This window comes from Thermobia domestica, chromosome 18, assembly GCF_964235325.1.
Source record: "Thermobia domestica chromosome 18, izTheDome1.hap1.1, whole genome shotgun sequence".
Lineage (NCBI taxonomy): Eukaryota > Metazoa > Arthropoda > Insecta > Zygentoma > Lepismatidae > Thermobia > Thermobia domestica.
This window is the reverse complement of record NC_137471.1, coordinates 53503139-53518051: the sequence shown is the minus strand read 5'-3', so window position 1 is coordinate 53518051 and position 14913 is coordinate 53503139. Positions and strand designations below refer to the sequence as shown.

Below are 14913 nucleotides of genomic sequence, written 5' to 3'. Positions count from 1 at the left end.
CAATAAATGGTTTGCAAACGTGTCTTCGGTGCAGATACCAAGGTTCGATTCCCAGTAGAAACACATTTTAATCAGATTCTATGGTAAGTTGCCGGTTTACGTCTTGATGCTGAAAACAGACAAAATTTCATCATACTTGCAGAGTTCTTCTCTCGGACAACCCACACGAGAGATTTTAACCCAACCACCAAATATCCCAGGTCGCGCCAAGTGAATTTTGTGGTGGAGAAACACTATGTGCGTGCGGTTTTTCGGGGTGCTTCAGTTTCCTCCCACTTTCTTCATTCCATTATTTCATTTATTTCTCATCATCACCGTCTCCTTTAACTTAGCCGGCCTAACCATAGGACGTAAAACTTAAAGATTTCATTTCATTTCTACCCACCAAATACAACTAATTAAATTGAATTATTATCGGGAGAGGTGGGCTGATTGTTCCAACAGAAAATTATTGATCTACCGTACTGGTGAGTTTGAAGTACTTTTCGCTGCTTTTCATGGAAATAAAATCAGTTAGAACCCAAGAGTGATTAAAACCTTTTGTAAAATATACTCATTTATATCCGAGCAAAATAGTAACATGTGTCTGCAGCAGAACACTTATTCATTCATATACGGCATGTAAATGTATAAGCAATGACCCAAGAACAAATCAGTATCACGAAGCGAGGGTGCACATATGGATTGCATCTTAAATTCCAAATCTAAAAATAAGGCGAGTGTGGTTTTCTTATCTGTCTTATATATTTTTCTTCATACATGAAATAAATAATTTAAATATTTATTTTTTGACGTCTTGCGTTTCTCTGCTTATTGCTAGTCCTATTTTATAACTATTTATTTTAGTTACAAATTACTGTAACATTTACATACTTATTTGCGACTTGGCAGACTTTCATTCCGATACAATTTCAGAGATAAATCGATTTAAAATTACTTCTAAATAATTGTAATTAGGTTGTTAACCACTAACTTTTTTTTATATACCGTATCCTGGAAATCCTTATCAAATGAATGCTTTCCTGAGGTTATTTCGGCAACCAACCCTGTTACTATTAGTGCTGTTAAAATTATTCGTTATTCGAATAATCTCTCCCATTATTCGAATATCCGAATATTCGAGCAGTTATTCGAATAACGAATTTTGTTCGAGTAATTATTGGAATAACGAATTTTGTTCGAGCAGTTATTGGAATAACGAATTTTGTACGAGCAATTATGCGAATAACGAATTTTGTTCGAACAGTTATTCGACTAACGAATTTTGTTCGAGTAATTATTGGAATAACGAATTTTGTTCGAGCAATTATTCGAATAATGAATTTTGTTCGAGCAATTATTCGAATAACGAATTTTGTTCGAATATTCGAAAAATGAGTTATTCGAATTGTAACAGCAGTAGTTAACATCGATTGCCAAACACCAATTAAAGAATATAGGCTTTAGGAGGAGTATTGTATATTATTTAACTTAATCGTTTTCAAAGAAACCACTAATATCAACCTTATTTTTTTTAAAATCATTGTGATTTACACAATTAGCCGAGAGACACCATACCCTAATGGTTAGAGCGTTGGACTCACATCCGCGTGGTCCCGGATCCGATTCCCGACTGGTGCTTCACAATTTTTGACGTCCACCCAACGTCGTGAGGCAAACTGGGGAGTCATATGAATAAAAGACATGACGGTCTAGAAAGCTCCTGATACGCCCTCTCTGTCAGGACGACGCAACGCACTGACCACGTGTTCGTCGGTAGGCCGGACATACTTCAGCTTGTCACTAACAGATGGCGTTGGAGCGGTTCAGGCCCACAAGAAGTTGTTAACGCCAAATGGTTTGGTTTGGTTCTACATACAGTAGCTCAAAATTTGCAGGTAAGAGTTATACATAAATGATACACTCTTAGACGCAATTACTTTCTCACACTATTTATTATTTCGCTTTACTTGTATTTTATTATATTTTTAATACTCTATAAATTGTTGCGTATAGAAATGATTGGATGCATATTAACTCGATAAGATCACCATAAACCTTACCTCAGGCATCCAAGATAACATTTTTTCGTAGACAGTTCCGATATTGGACTAAGATAATCCTCACTGTTACGCTGTTTAACATAATACATTTCGTTGTTAGATGATTTTTTTTTCTCTACTAATGTGTATGCTTTTCTTTCTTCTGGAATTCTAAATTTGAAATCGATATATTATTCACTTGAGAATAATATACACAATGAACTATACACAAACGGTTCTAATCGTGCGTCAACAGAAATAATAATAAAATAAATTGAAAATTACATTATCAGAAGCAAAGGATACCCAGTAGAGGAGCGTCATTTAGAGGGGAAAATTCCCCCCCCCCCAAGAGTTTGAGGAATACATATACTTTAATCGATTATCTGCTAATATACTAGTACAAAGCCTGAAAGCCATATGTCGGTGATGCTGAAGTCTGAAATGACGCCGCTGATCCAGTATCAGTCAGTATCCCGATGCAATATAGTGTGTGGTTTTTGTGCGGCATGGTCGAAGACAAATCTTTGCTTTAGAAGCAAATGATCTTTTTGCTACAGAACTCCTTTTGTTTGTGATTGAAAAATGTCTTTGTGTGTGTGTGTGTGTGTGTGTGTGTGTGTGTGTGTGTTATTTCTTATTCTTCCATTTTATTACAGGAATGGCTTTCTTTGAGGCATTGCGTAGCCTACAATGACATGGATAACGAAGAACTTCTTGCTCGCAGTGTTTCGAGGATCACAGAGAAAACACGATCTCGATTTAATTCGTTATTATTGAATGCTGTTCGTAAAGAAGAGGAAGCAAAGGAGAGTACAGAGAGCCATAAAAAGGTAAATATTGTTGTAAAAAGAGTATAAAAATCATGTGTGTTAATGTATGATAATAATAATAATAATAATAATAATAATAATAATAATAATAATAATAATAATAATAATAATAATAATAATAATGGTAATAATAATAATAGAAAAAGAGGATCCATTGTGAATACCTTCTGAAATTTCACTTGCTTTTGAGAATGAGCGCGCGTAGTGACAACGCGATGAGTGAGTAAATGACGAAAACGGATCAGATTGTTCAAGGAAGATCAGGAAAACGCCTATTGCAAGTCTGGACTGGGGAAAAATCGATCGTACGCCGCAGTCCAGACTTACTCCTACCGACCACAAAAACTACCTCTATTTGGAAACATTTCTGGACAGCAAGCATTTACACACTAATGAAAAAAGTGAGAACGACCATGAGTAACTGGTTCTCATCACATACGGCAAAATTCTATGAGAAGGAACTTCCTAGAACATAGAGATTTTAGAACCACGCGCTTGCTCCATCTTGATTGCTTAAATGACTATTTGCGCAATAATCAATAAACGCGTATACATTGGGATATACAGTAATTGTACGAAGAAAGTCACAAAATTTTTACACTGCAGTACGTGTGCGTAAATTGCAATAATATATGTTTTCCAGGGTTCCTACAGGTCAGGGAAGCCCAGGGAAAAAGACTAGAAATCAGGGAAAGTCAGGGAAATTTTATAAAATATATTTTTTCTAACATTAATTGTACGCCAATTCCAGCTTAGCCAACCATTATAATACTTTTTTTTTTTTTTTTTTTTTTTGCAATTTTTTTATTGCTGTACGTATGATTAATTAATTACTATTTGTCTCTGTAGAATAAATATTCTCATATATAAATATTCACCGTTATTTATTCCTTATTTATATGTCAACGTCATCCGACACCTGTTATTAAAGTCAGGGAATATCCTGCCAAAGGTCAGGAAAAATCAGGGAAATAGATTTCTCTAGATCAGAAGGAACCCTGTTTACGGAAGTAAATTTATATTCAATTGAAGAACATTTCAGAGATTATTTAAAATATATATTATAGGGTATTTAAGTTGAAACTAAAAATAGTAGAAGCCAAGCATCGATACTGACAATATAATAAGCTCTGACATAAATAACACAAAACAAACGTGAAATGTATAACTGACAAATAAATTACTAGAAATTAACGAACAATAGAATTATATTATAGCGCCGTTTCTCAAACAGGATCAATGACGTATATTCTGGAACGATCAGAAATTGGGTCGTTGCAGTCTACAGATCCAAGTGAAATCAGAACCACCATAAACTTTCCTACCAGGAATGGAACCCAGGGCCACGTGCACCAAAGGCGCACATGCACTAGCCACTAGACCAGCAATGAGAGGGTATGTAAGTTGTATTTTGTCCCTAGTCCCTAATTTCTCAATTATTTGTATCGATTATGCACATAGGAGCGAAGAATTGAGTCTCAGGATATAAAGACAATTTTCATCTCTCTGTAAAAGAATTACTTACTAATTCAGCTTCTCCTTCAACGTTTATTTTTATATCTTGTTAACATCCTGAACGAAGTTACGTGACAAATGAAGAGCTTAGCTGTAGTAATATGTCTTCAGGGAACAGAAAATCTAAGAAACATTATTAAGAACTAGCTGAAATACCCATTATTCGCGTGGATCAGATAAAATATCTATGTAAACAAACCGAACAACCAAAGGAAAAAAAATGTCGATCATTTTCTACTACTTTTACATATCCCGGTAAACGCCCCCTGAGACCACCTGTTTCGAATTTAAAAAAGATAAAACGCCTCAGGCCCCTGGCCGATGGGGGCTGTATTTGGAAGTCAACGCCTGTGTGAGTATCACCATGCATCTCAGCGGCCGCGAAAACTATGGATTTGACACTAATATTGGTCATTTTGGATTATTTTTACATGTCTTGGTAAGTCTCCACCCCACGCAGGTGACCCCCGGTCCGCATACAATGGTAGCTGAATTTGAAAGTCATCGCTAATGGAAGTGTCACCACTGATCTCAGCGACCGCGGAAACTATGAATTTGACACAAATATCGGTCATTTACTACTACTTTTACATGTCCCGGTAAACTCCCCCAACTCCCACCCGAGACATCCTTGGTTTGAAAAAAAGCGCTTCGTCCTAATCTGGGGCCTGGACCAAGGTACCCCGTGACCAAAATTTGGTAATTCTCGGTCCCCTCGTCTGATCCCCAGGCCGCACAGAGACAGAAGACACACAAACAAATTCTTCATTTTATTTATATTAAATTACATGTGGTGCATTTTTTTTTTTTTTTTTTACATCACTCAAATAATGTTATTTTTCTACTTTTCCTGTCTGCAAAAAGGTTTTTTTTTTTTTTTTTTTTTTTCTACGAATATCTAAAGACACCCGCTGAAAATCACAGTTTATAACCGTGAATGTCATTTCTTACGTTTGTAACATATACAGAGTTTTGCCCTATTAGAAATGCAAATTAAATTAAAGCTATCAGTAAACTTTTGTGCGTCTGTCAATTGCTCTGGATTCAAACGCTGGTCGTAGTTGGGAGCCCTCGTTAATAGTAGGTTTTGTCCATAACGTTTGTTGTCGTAAAACAAAAACTCAACTTCTTAAAACTTAGCTACAGGAAAATACAGAAGAGTATTCAACTTCTTTATTAATGAAACGGTAATACTATACTAATCTGTAATTTTAAACATAATTCGTCTGTAGAATTGAACCTAAATGACGTTCGAAAATTTATTGAAGGTTATGAATTTTTATTTTCTATATGTATTGTAAAAGGCAAGTTAATCATTAGTGAAAAATTGGTAACATCTTACATTGAGCATTCATAAAATAATTTGAACATAAAATTTGCATAGAGTAGGTAATTAAAAATTGTATATCATAATTTCAGAGAGAGAAAGGTAGAAGTAGACGTTCGAAGTCTCGTGACGTCTTCAGTGTTACAGAAGATGAACCTTCATGCAGGTAAGTCCTAGGTTATTTTTTTTCTAAGTAGTAATGATTTAATTATAGAAGATAAAATATTGTGGATAGCAATATATATATATATATATATTTCATATAGTCTTAGTGTATTTTAAAATCTCATGCATTTGTTTATTTGCTTTACTATCGTTAAATGAAAACTTGAAAGTATAATGATACTTGTATATATACTATAAAAAATTAAACTGATGTCGGTAATCAAATCATGGAAAAACGACTGAACTGCTTGAAGCGATTTTTTTGAATATGTTTATCACCTACCTGGGACTGACTTTTTATAATCTACTTTGTTTAAAATCCGTATCTTACCGTGAAACTGGGGGGAGGGGAAATCATGATTTTTTGCGAACAATTGAGTATCTCGCAAAGCTCTCAAATTAGGGACCTGAAACTCGGTATATAAACTCGTCTTTAAAGATCAACAGCCAGTCACGTGCCTCAGCGTTTTTGAATTTTTTGGGGGGAGGGGGGAGGGGAGAGCAAATTCACTTTATATCTATGTTATATATAAATGTATGTATGTTTCAGCATAACTTCGTAACGCCAAGAGCAATTGCCCAAACTTGGAGCATATATGACACAATCTAGAAACAGATAGTGTGGAATAAGACAACCCTAACACCCGTACTACCCGAGGAAATAGGTGACAGGTAAAAATAATCGAATATGGCCGATATTAGTGTCTAATATATAGCTTTAGGGGTCGCTGAAATGAATCGTGAACTCCGGATGCCGTTTTAGTGGAGGTTCTGCTCCCAGTGGGATAAAACACCCCTAGCACGCTTATAGTAGTGGGAAGGCGTGATATGTAAAAGTAAACGAAAAGGACCGATATTAGTTCGAATCCATATGTATATTGGGGAAGGGGGGGGGAGTCCCTGAGATGAATGGTCAAATTTCAATGCCTTTTAATTCCAGGTTCATCTTCCATCACCATCGGAGTAATAAATAAAATGTTTAAAATTACCGAGGTTAGTGTCGAATAAATAATAATTCTTGGTCGCTAAGCTGATTAGTGAGAGTTCAGATTATTTTTAAGTCCAAGTTTAGGCAAGAATAGACATATGAAATGAAATGAAATATTTCAGTTTTACGTCCCACGATTATGCCAGTTAGGCTAAAGGAGACGGTGATTATGAGAAATGAAGAAAGTGGGAGGAGAATGGACATGCCGACTGTCCCGGGAATTGACAAGATTAAGCGTTTGCTCGTCGTTATTTGTTCTACTCAGTTTTTTACTTTTTGACATAACGCCAAAGACGTTGCTCGTACATAAAAGAATGTATATATATGTGGCTGTGTATGTATTTCCCTTCGTAACCGTGGAAAGCCTGAAGCTATTGCAACCAAACTTAATACACATATGATTTACAATCTGTAAAAAATGCTATGGGTGTAGGAGCTCACTACCCTCCTGAAGGGTGGAGTTGGAAAGAGATAATATGTGAAAATAATCGAAAATGACCGATATTAGTGTCAAATCCACATTTCTTGGGATCGCTGAAATGAATGGTGACACTCCCGATCTCGTTTAAGTTCAAATTCAGCACTTAATGGGGTGAAATATCCTCAGCACCCGTAGGGGACGTGAATGGAGTGGCATGTAAAGGTCAGTGGCGGCCGGTGGATTGTGGTTTCGGGTGTTGCAGTACGAACGATCGGAGACAGAATATATAAAGTGGACTCATTGACTAATCAGCATAACTTTAGGTGCAAATGCTATGTGACATGTTAAATTAAATAAAATTCTGTTTTTAAAAAATAAAAAATGCAGAACATTTAATCCGATTAATCACCTTATTTAATTAGTAAGTTCATTCTTTTCTCTTTGATTGGAACAAATCTGCCTAATACATGCTGGTTGAACTCTAGTATTCTTATTGCCAGGTCTTTTTCGATGGAAAGCATAACCAATGGTGATAACCTTTCTTGGGACATTCAATTTCTAGAAAGTGTCAATTCTTTTTGATGTGAAAAAAAAAAAAAAAAAACTTTTCTTTTACTGAAGCCATAGGTACGGTTAATATTAATTTCAGAAGCTTTGTAGATTCACTAAATATTTTTTTCTAGATTATTGTGAACAATTCATTCTAGCAAACTCAGTCCCTGAGAGTGATCCGAATTCCTCTTCAGACTAGACTGAAGAGAGTTCGTAGCAGAGATTAATGTTATAAAAAAATGTACATTGAACATGCTTTATTCACAATTTATCTAGGAAAATTTAAAATAAATTGTGGAAATGTATCTAGTGCATACAACATTACTGCCATAAGATGTCCTGTAAATTTAAACCTTTTTTTTTTTTTTTTTTTTTTAAACACTCTCCTGAATTGCACTTTGCTTGTTTTGTCTAAACCTTAATTGTAAGTTTTTCCTCAGTTGAAAGCTGGGAAGTATTTTTTTTTTCTAAGTTATTTACAGAAATCATGGTATGCAATTCATTCAGAATTTGTAGGTTATGTACAGAATTAAAGCACACACAATAAAATTAAATCTAATAACTAATAACCAAAACAGCTGATACTAAAGAGATACTGGTATATGAATTGCGAATGTCACATATTCATACATAGGGCTGTCAACTGGCCGGCTTTTCATTTGCCTGGGCGGAAAAATTGCTGTTATTTTGATTAAAGCCGGTGACGGGTACAAACTTCTCACCAGCTCCTTTATAACTTTTTTTTTTTTTTTTTTTTCCAAATTTATTTCTAGTTCGATGTATAGATAATGAAAAGTAGCTGTCATTCTGTAAACTCAAAACTGTTACCTTTCACCATCTATCAACGATTAATATATTTTATTCGCCTGTTTAGAAAATTTTAGAGAGATGACAGGGACTGTATCAGGGAAAATTTGAAATTTACTTTCAAGGAATTTTATACATTTCTTAAGAGTGGAATAGGACTTCTTAAAGTAATTTCCTATAGTTGAAGTAGAGACTATATGTTTAAAGAGTGAATTTCATTTTCCATGCCGATTGATCAATTTCAGTTTCTCATTTATAGCACAATGTATCTATTAAGCTTATTGGTGAATTTTCTAAGGACATACAGAGTATATGTGTTAATGCACTTTTGTTCACGATAGTACATTTCCTTTCCATGGATAGGTCCGAACAGAGATACTTCACGCTGAGACCTATATCATAGAGAATTTTGAGGAAGTGCCGGGTTTTTTTTTTATTTTACAGAGTTGGCAACCCTATTCATATATTAACACACAGACACACACACACATGTGCGTGAAAGAAAAAAACTACATTCCAAATCATCCGTTTTGGTTGCTACGCAATGCACGATGAACACAGTATACTTCCACATGAGGCGAAACAATGTTCATGAATGTCATACGTTCTGGAAAGCAACCTTGAAACCCGCAAGACATAGGAACAACATGTTAGCTGGGAGGGGTCCAAAGTATTTGAGGAAGGTCCAATACGTCTACGTAATAACGAACCAGTCTTATACTGTACCCGAAAAGATAAGTAATTCTTAATTACTGTCACCTATATTTTTAGAAAAAATGATAGAACGATTATTTCTATAAGAAAAGAAAGAGTACATGATGAGACTCAAAATAAAATATTTAGCGTACATCAATCATTTCTCTGTTAAACAAGTATAGTTCGTTAGGAAAGTCTACAAATGTTAGTCGTTTCGAAAGTTTTTTTTTTTCTGTTCTTTACTACTATTGCTAATAATATTTTTTTCCTGAAATACTTTGGTCGTTGCGCAACGCTGCAACATTAACATTAGTCGCCACTGGTAAAGGTAATCATAAACGACCGATGGTAAGTGTGGAATCCATAGGTTTCGGGGACACTGAGATGAATAGTAGCACATCAGGTGTTTTTTCGGTTAAGTGCAAGCTCAGCTCCTTTCGGCATTGAGATTGAGGAGAGATGCAGAATAAAATGTTCAGAATGACTGAGGTTAGTGTCGAAACCATAGTTTTTACGGTCGGGAAAACGGTTGATCTGTTTGAAATGGCTTTTAGATCATAGTAAGTACCCGTCTCAAGTTGAGTTTTTATCATGCCACTTTGATTAAAAGGCGTATTTTACAGGTGTAAATTGTTCCAAAATGTATACTACATACAGAGTATTTTGCGAATTATTATTATTACGCTTTCAGTGAAATGCATATTCTAAAGGGAAAAGGGATTCAAATACTTTCTCCTTGCGGAAAAGGGGCATTTCAGCTAGTTTCAGTTGTTAATCTTAACAAAATGTGCCAGGTTGTGTCAGCATGTAATTAGTGCTCTCACTGCAATGAAGAGAAACTGAAAGGAGACAGATAGATTTAGAGTTTCAAACAAAGCATGTAGTAAGGATCTTGATTAAGGAACATTTCTTTTAGAACGTCCTTAAAATAAATCATTTTTTATGTAAAAAGCTAAAATGAAAGAAGTTTCTTTTAATTTGGTAAAATAAGGGGAATATCTATTATAATAATATAGGTTACGACCAATATTAACAATCACAATAGTAAACGAAAGTAAATGCATCATATTTACCACACTGATTATCGAAACTAAGAAACGTTTTCGAGAGGATACTGTCCTCATCATCAACATTTTTTTTTTTTTTTTTAAGTCCGAATAATTTTTTAACTCGAGTAGTGATTCGGATCCCACTTGAAACAGCATAACCGTTTTCAGACTTAAATATAAGCTGATGATGAGGACCGTAACTATCAAAAATGTTACTTAGTTTAAATAACTATTGTGGTGAGTATGAAGCATTTTCTTTTCTTTACCATTTTCTTTTTTCTATTACTTTATTTGAAAAATAAGTAAATTGTCTGTAAAATGGGTGAAATTTCTTCTAAATTATAAAGTAAGAGAGATTCTATATTAATTATCTGTAGAGTTTGCTGACTTTCGTTAAAAGAGTGTAAAATAAGAAAAATACGTGGAGTGAAATATGTTTTAAATTGATTGTAATTATCGAAATTTCTTGTAGTAGGTGACAAGGGAGATGCGTATCTATCTACAAAATAAACTGAATTATTTTTTAAATAGTGTAAAATAATAAAAGGAAAGTTGTTTACGTAATTTTGTAACGACTTATTTGGTTGGTTTGAATTTAACGTTCCTTTCCAGTGCTGAGGCTATATGAGACAAAATCTACTTTTTAAACTGGGATCCAAATCGCTACTCCGGTTTGAAGTAGAGACAAATATTTCCTTCAGAAATTGAACTCAGGACTAAGGGCACAGAAGGCACCTGCCTTAGCCACCAACAAACACATCGCCTTTAGTGCGGGAGAAGAAGTCGCCTTGTAGTGGGAGTTCATGTTCTTTGAATGTCATGTAAGTTGTAGGTCCATGTCTCATGTAACCTCGGTGGTGAAAGGAGACACTAAATTTCAGTCAAACTAACGAAAGACTAATTCCAAATTTGAAGTATTTTTGCTCTTCCAGTGAGATTTTTAGTACTAATTGTCGGTTTGTTTTCTTTTAGGGATGAAACAGGTAGCTCTGCTGATGACACGCTGCAGAGCGATATCAGCGGTAAAGGAAAGAAAATTCCCAAATCGAGCAAGAAAACGAAAAATCTGGAATACAAAACGGTAGTACAAACTGTAGATGTGCATAGGAGACGTACAAGTGAAGCACGAGTTAATGTATCAAGAACACAAAATGAAAACTTAAGCCCGAAATCCATTTCGCACAGCGAGGATAGTGGAAGTTCATATAGTCATGGGACACTTTCTCCTAGTCATAAGCCAACTCGTATCTATAGTACAAAGTCTGGCTCTAAATCTAGAGAAACAGAGGATAGTCAGCGTGGCGAATCGAATAGCGGTCACGATTATGATGATGACGATGATGTTGATTTTAAGGAAATTAAAAAACCCTCAAACCTTGGCGAATCATCTAAAGATGCCGATGATGATTCAACATCTAAAAGGAAACAGAGAATATCTGAAGACATAGAAATGAAAGAACTGAAACGAGAAAGTTCGTCGTCTGTTAGTGGTAGACGGAGACGAAGAAAAAGCAAAGCAGAAACTAAGATTGAATCTTCGGAACAGCCAGATATGGTGTTTTCTTACGAGTCAATTTTTGCTGTTCATATCCATAAAAGTGATTTCCTCGATGGAGATTTTCTGTTGTCTCACCCTGTAGTGAAAGTACATGTTGTGAATAGTGAAACTGGTTTATATCTCAGGAAAAGTAACAAAGAACGTTCTGTGTCATTTTATTACGAGAACAGTTGTGTTGATTACATATTGCCACTTATGACACAGGTCTTCGATTTCAAGGAAAGACGGTGAGTCAACTATTTTAATAATGTTTTTGTTGTTTCCATTTTCATTTTATGTGTTAACAAGTTGTTTACCACAGTAAAGATTTATACCCTTTATACTCTATCATGCATACATTTTCATTTGATTATTTCTTGCCTGCTTATCATCAAGCATGTATAGTTGAATTTTCGTTTCGCAACCGAAGTACGTGGATTCGAATTACACGACTAATCAGTAGATTGAGATATTCTCACTTTATCTGACGTTGTCTTTAAATACAGACCTTGCCGGACTTCTTTCCAAAATTATATTCTAAATTGTTAATAAGTGAAGGTTTATTTGAATAAGGACTCAAGAAGCAATTTTGCATTTTTTTTTTCTTTTTAGCTTTTGTATCTCGTTTTATAGATTGCCGTGCCTCCATATATTTGATTTAAATTTGTAATAAAATATATAAAACATAACACGAAAACATAATAAAAATAATAATAATAAAAAGAACCTCTTCTGTAAAATTTAAAATTTGTTACATGAGCCCTTATGCAAATCAATCCTTCAAATAACTAAACATCGATATCATTTTTCAGAATCTAAAGCTTTGATCTTAAAGTAACATGCTTGATTTACTTAGAATTGAGAGTCTTACGCAAGCGTAAGCAGCAGCTCCATAATACACTTAAAAACTGAAATCTTTAATTTAACGTTTTGCGCGGGGGAGGGAAGGCACGGTGGCTCAGTGGTAGAGCGCTTACATCTGGTGCGTGGGGTCCATGGTTCAATCCCCGGTCAAGTAAGCTTGTGTTAGACGACATGGATTTTCTCGGGTACTCTCCTCTCCTTCCACATTCTCATCCCGCCAATTATTCCGTCATCATTCACTTGCCTTAATTATCCGTCTCCCTTAGCCTAAAAGGGATAACGTGAGACGATAAACTGAAAAAAAAAAATCATTTTTCATTTCACTTCAGTTATGTTCTGCAGGCTAAAGAAAACGGTGGATTAATAAAAATTAATTGTTATGAAAGAATTGGTGGAATGAGAAAGTGGAAGAAAATGGGATAACCATGAGAAACCCCACGGACACAATATTGTCGATTTGGTTTGAGATCGAGCAATAGGTTCTAACACTAAAGGTAAGCGCTCTACCACTGAACCATTATACCATCAACAGTCTATAAACATAATGAACAGAATTAAATTTTAAATTTGAGTTCTTAAGTTTTGGCTTAAATGAAATGACGATAAGTATAAATTAGATGTGAGTCAATACTACTACAAACGGTTCCGTATTTGGTTTCGATATTTTATTGTTGGCTTCTCATACTTGACTCCGATAATCTTATTTCTTAACAGCTCATAGTTGACACACAAACACAAAGAAGAAGAAAATGTAACTGATCCGTGTCCAAAATCATTTATTTATAGATGCTAACGAGTTCTATACGATCTCGCTTCAACATTTTTTTTTTCGAGATATTCCAAAACCACGAAAGAACATAACTGGTGAATAAGACTATAGATAACATCTGCCGACATTTTAACTTGCACTGCTTCGCCCGAACCAATTGTTAAAATTTCTTATTTTGCCGGAACCGTTGTCCGTGGAAATTGTCCCTCCACATTCTACAGGGTGTTTCAAAACAACACCGAGAATGTTTGGGAAGTAATTCCTGACACTAAGATATGACAAAATATATAGACCAACTTGGGGCACAAATGCTTCCTTTCAGAGTTATAGACTGCCGAAAACATGAAAAAATGAACTTTAAATTCCCATAGCTCCAAAACTATGGGACCTAGCGTAGTCGGGTCAAGATTCACTTCGGAACTAGTATGTGCCCTATCCAAATATCTAAGTTTCAGAATCCTGCGGTACTTCTGCAACAGTTTTTATGGAGGTAGTTCTGAGTACTTCACATTAAATGCCCGTAACCAAACTCCCTCAATAAAAATCGTTGCGTGTTTACCTTAGGATTCTCAAACATGTATTTTAGCATAGTTCACGTATTAATTCCTAAGTGAAGTCTTGACCGACTACGGTAGGTCCCATAGTTTCGGAGTTATGATCCTTTAAAGTTAAGTTTTTCATATTTTCGACAACCTATAACTCCAAAAGGAAGCATTTATGCACCCAGGTCTTTCACTTTTCGTCTTATCTTGGTGTCAGGAATCACCTCCCAAACGTTGTCGGCGTTGTTTTGAAACACCCTGTATATCCAGTGCATACGAAAGCTTTTAAAGAGACAACAAAGACATGCTGCAGTTGAGACATGCTACTTGAATTTTATACAGCATTTCGTCAATGGAAATCTAATCTTGCCAATGCGCAGATGCAGTTTGTTTCTGTAACATGTCTTGAGTTTCTTGTCAGAAATATGAATTTTGCTTTGCGAAGACACAAACCGATGCGAATTAGGGCCGCTGATATTTTTGTTTCAACACTCACACAGATGTTGCTATTATATTTTAGCAAACAAAAGAAATATGTTTCAGTTGGCGGGAAATTAAGCATATAATCGGGAAATTCGTTGTTACGAAACTGACAGTACTTGTGCTACAGTTTCGTCATATCGTTTAGGTACACTGGTCTTTCCATACCGCAGTATAAGAGGCCTTCATGTGTACTTTTACTTTCGGTACATTAATGTAGGAAGCTTATTTCTGAATTAATAATAATAATAATAATAATAATAATAATAATAATAATAATAATAATAATAATAATACACAAATTCATAATAATGTAATTATATAGTAATATTAATACTAAGTCAATT

The 14913-nt window shown here is 34.9% G+C and overlaps 1 protein-coding gene across 3 annotated transcripts in view; it reads left to right on the top strand.

The window, feature by feature from the left end:
* Positions 1-14913, top strand: part of LOC145675595 (jouberin-like) — an 82990-nt gene that overhangs the window by 16276 nt on the left and 51801 nt on the right. For all 3 annotated transcript variants that reach the window (XM_081746125.1, XM_081746124.1, XM_081746126.1), the window contains exons 2-4: positions 2681-2854; positions 5789-5862; positions 11347-12159. In XM_081746125.1, the coding sequence (XP_081602251.1) occupies positions 2720-2854; positions 5789-5862; positions 11347-12159 (1022 nt within the window). In that variant the 5' untranslated portion in view covers positions 2681-2719. The remainder of the gene's footprint in view (positions 1-2680; positions 2855-5788; positions 5863-11346; positions 12160-14913) is intronic.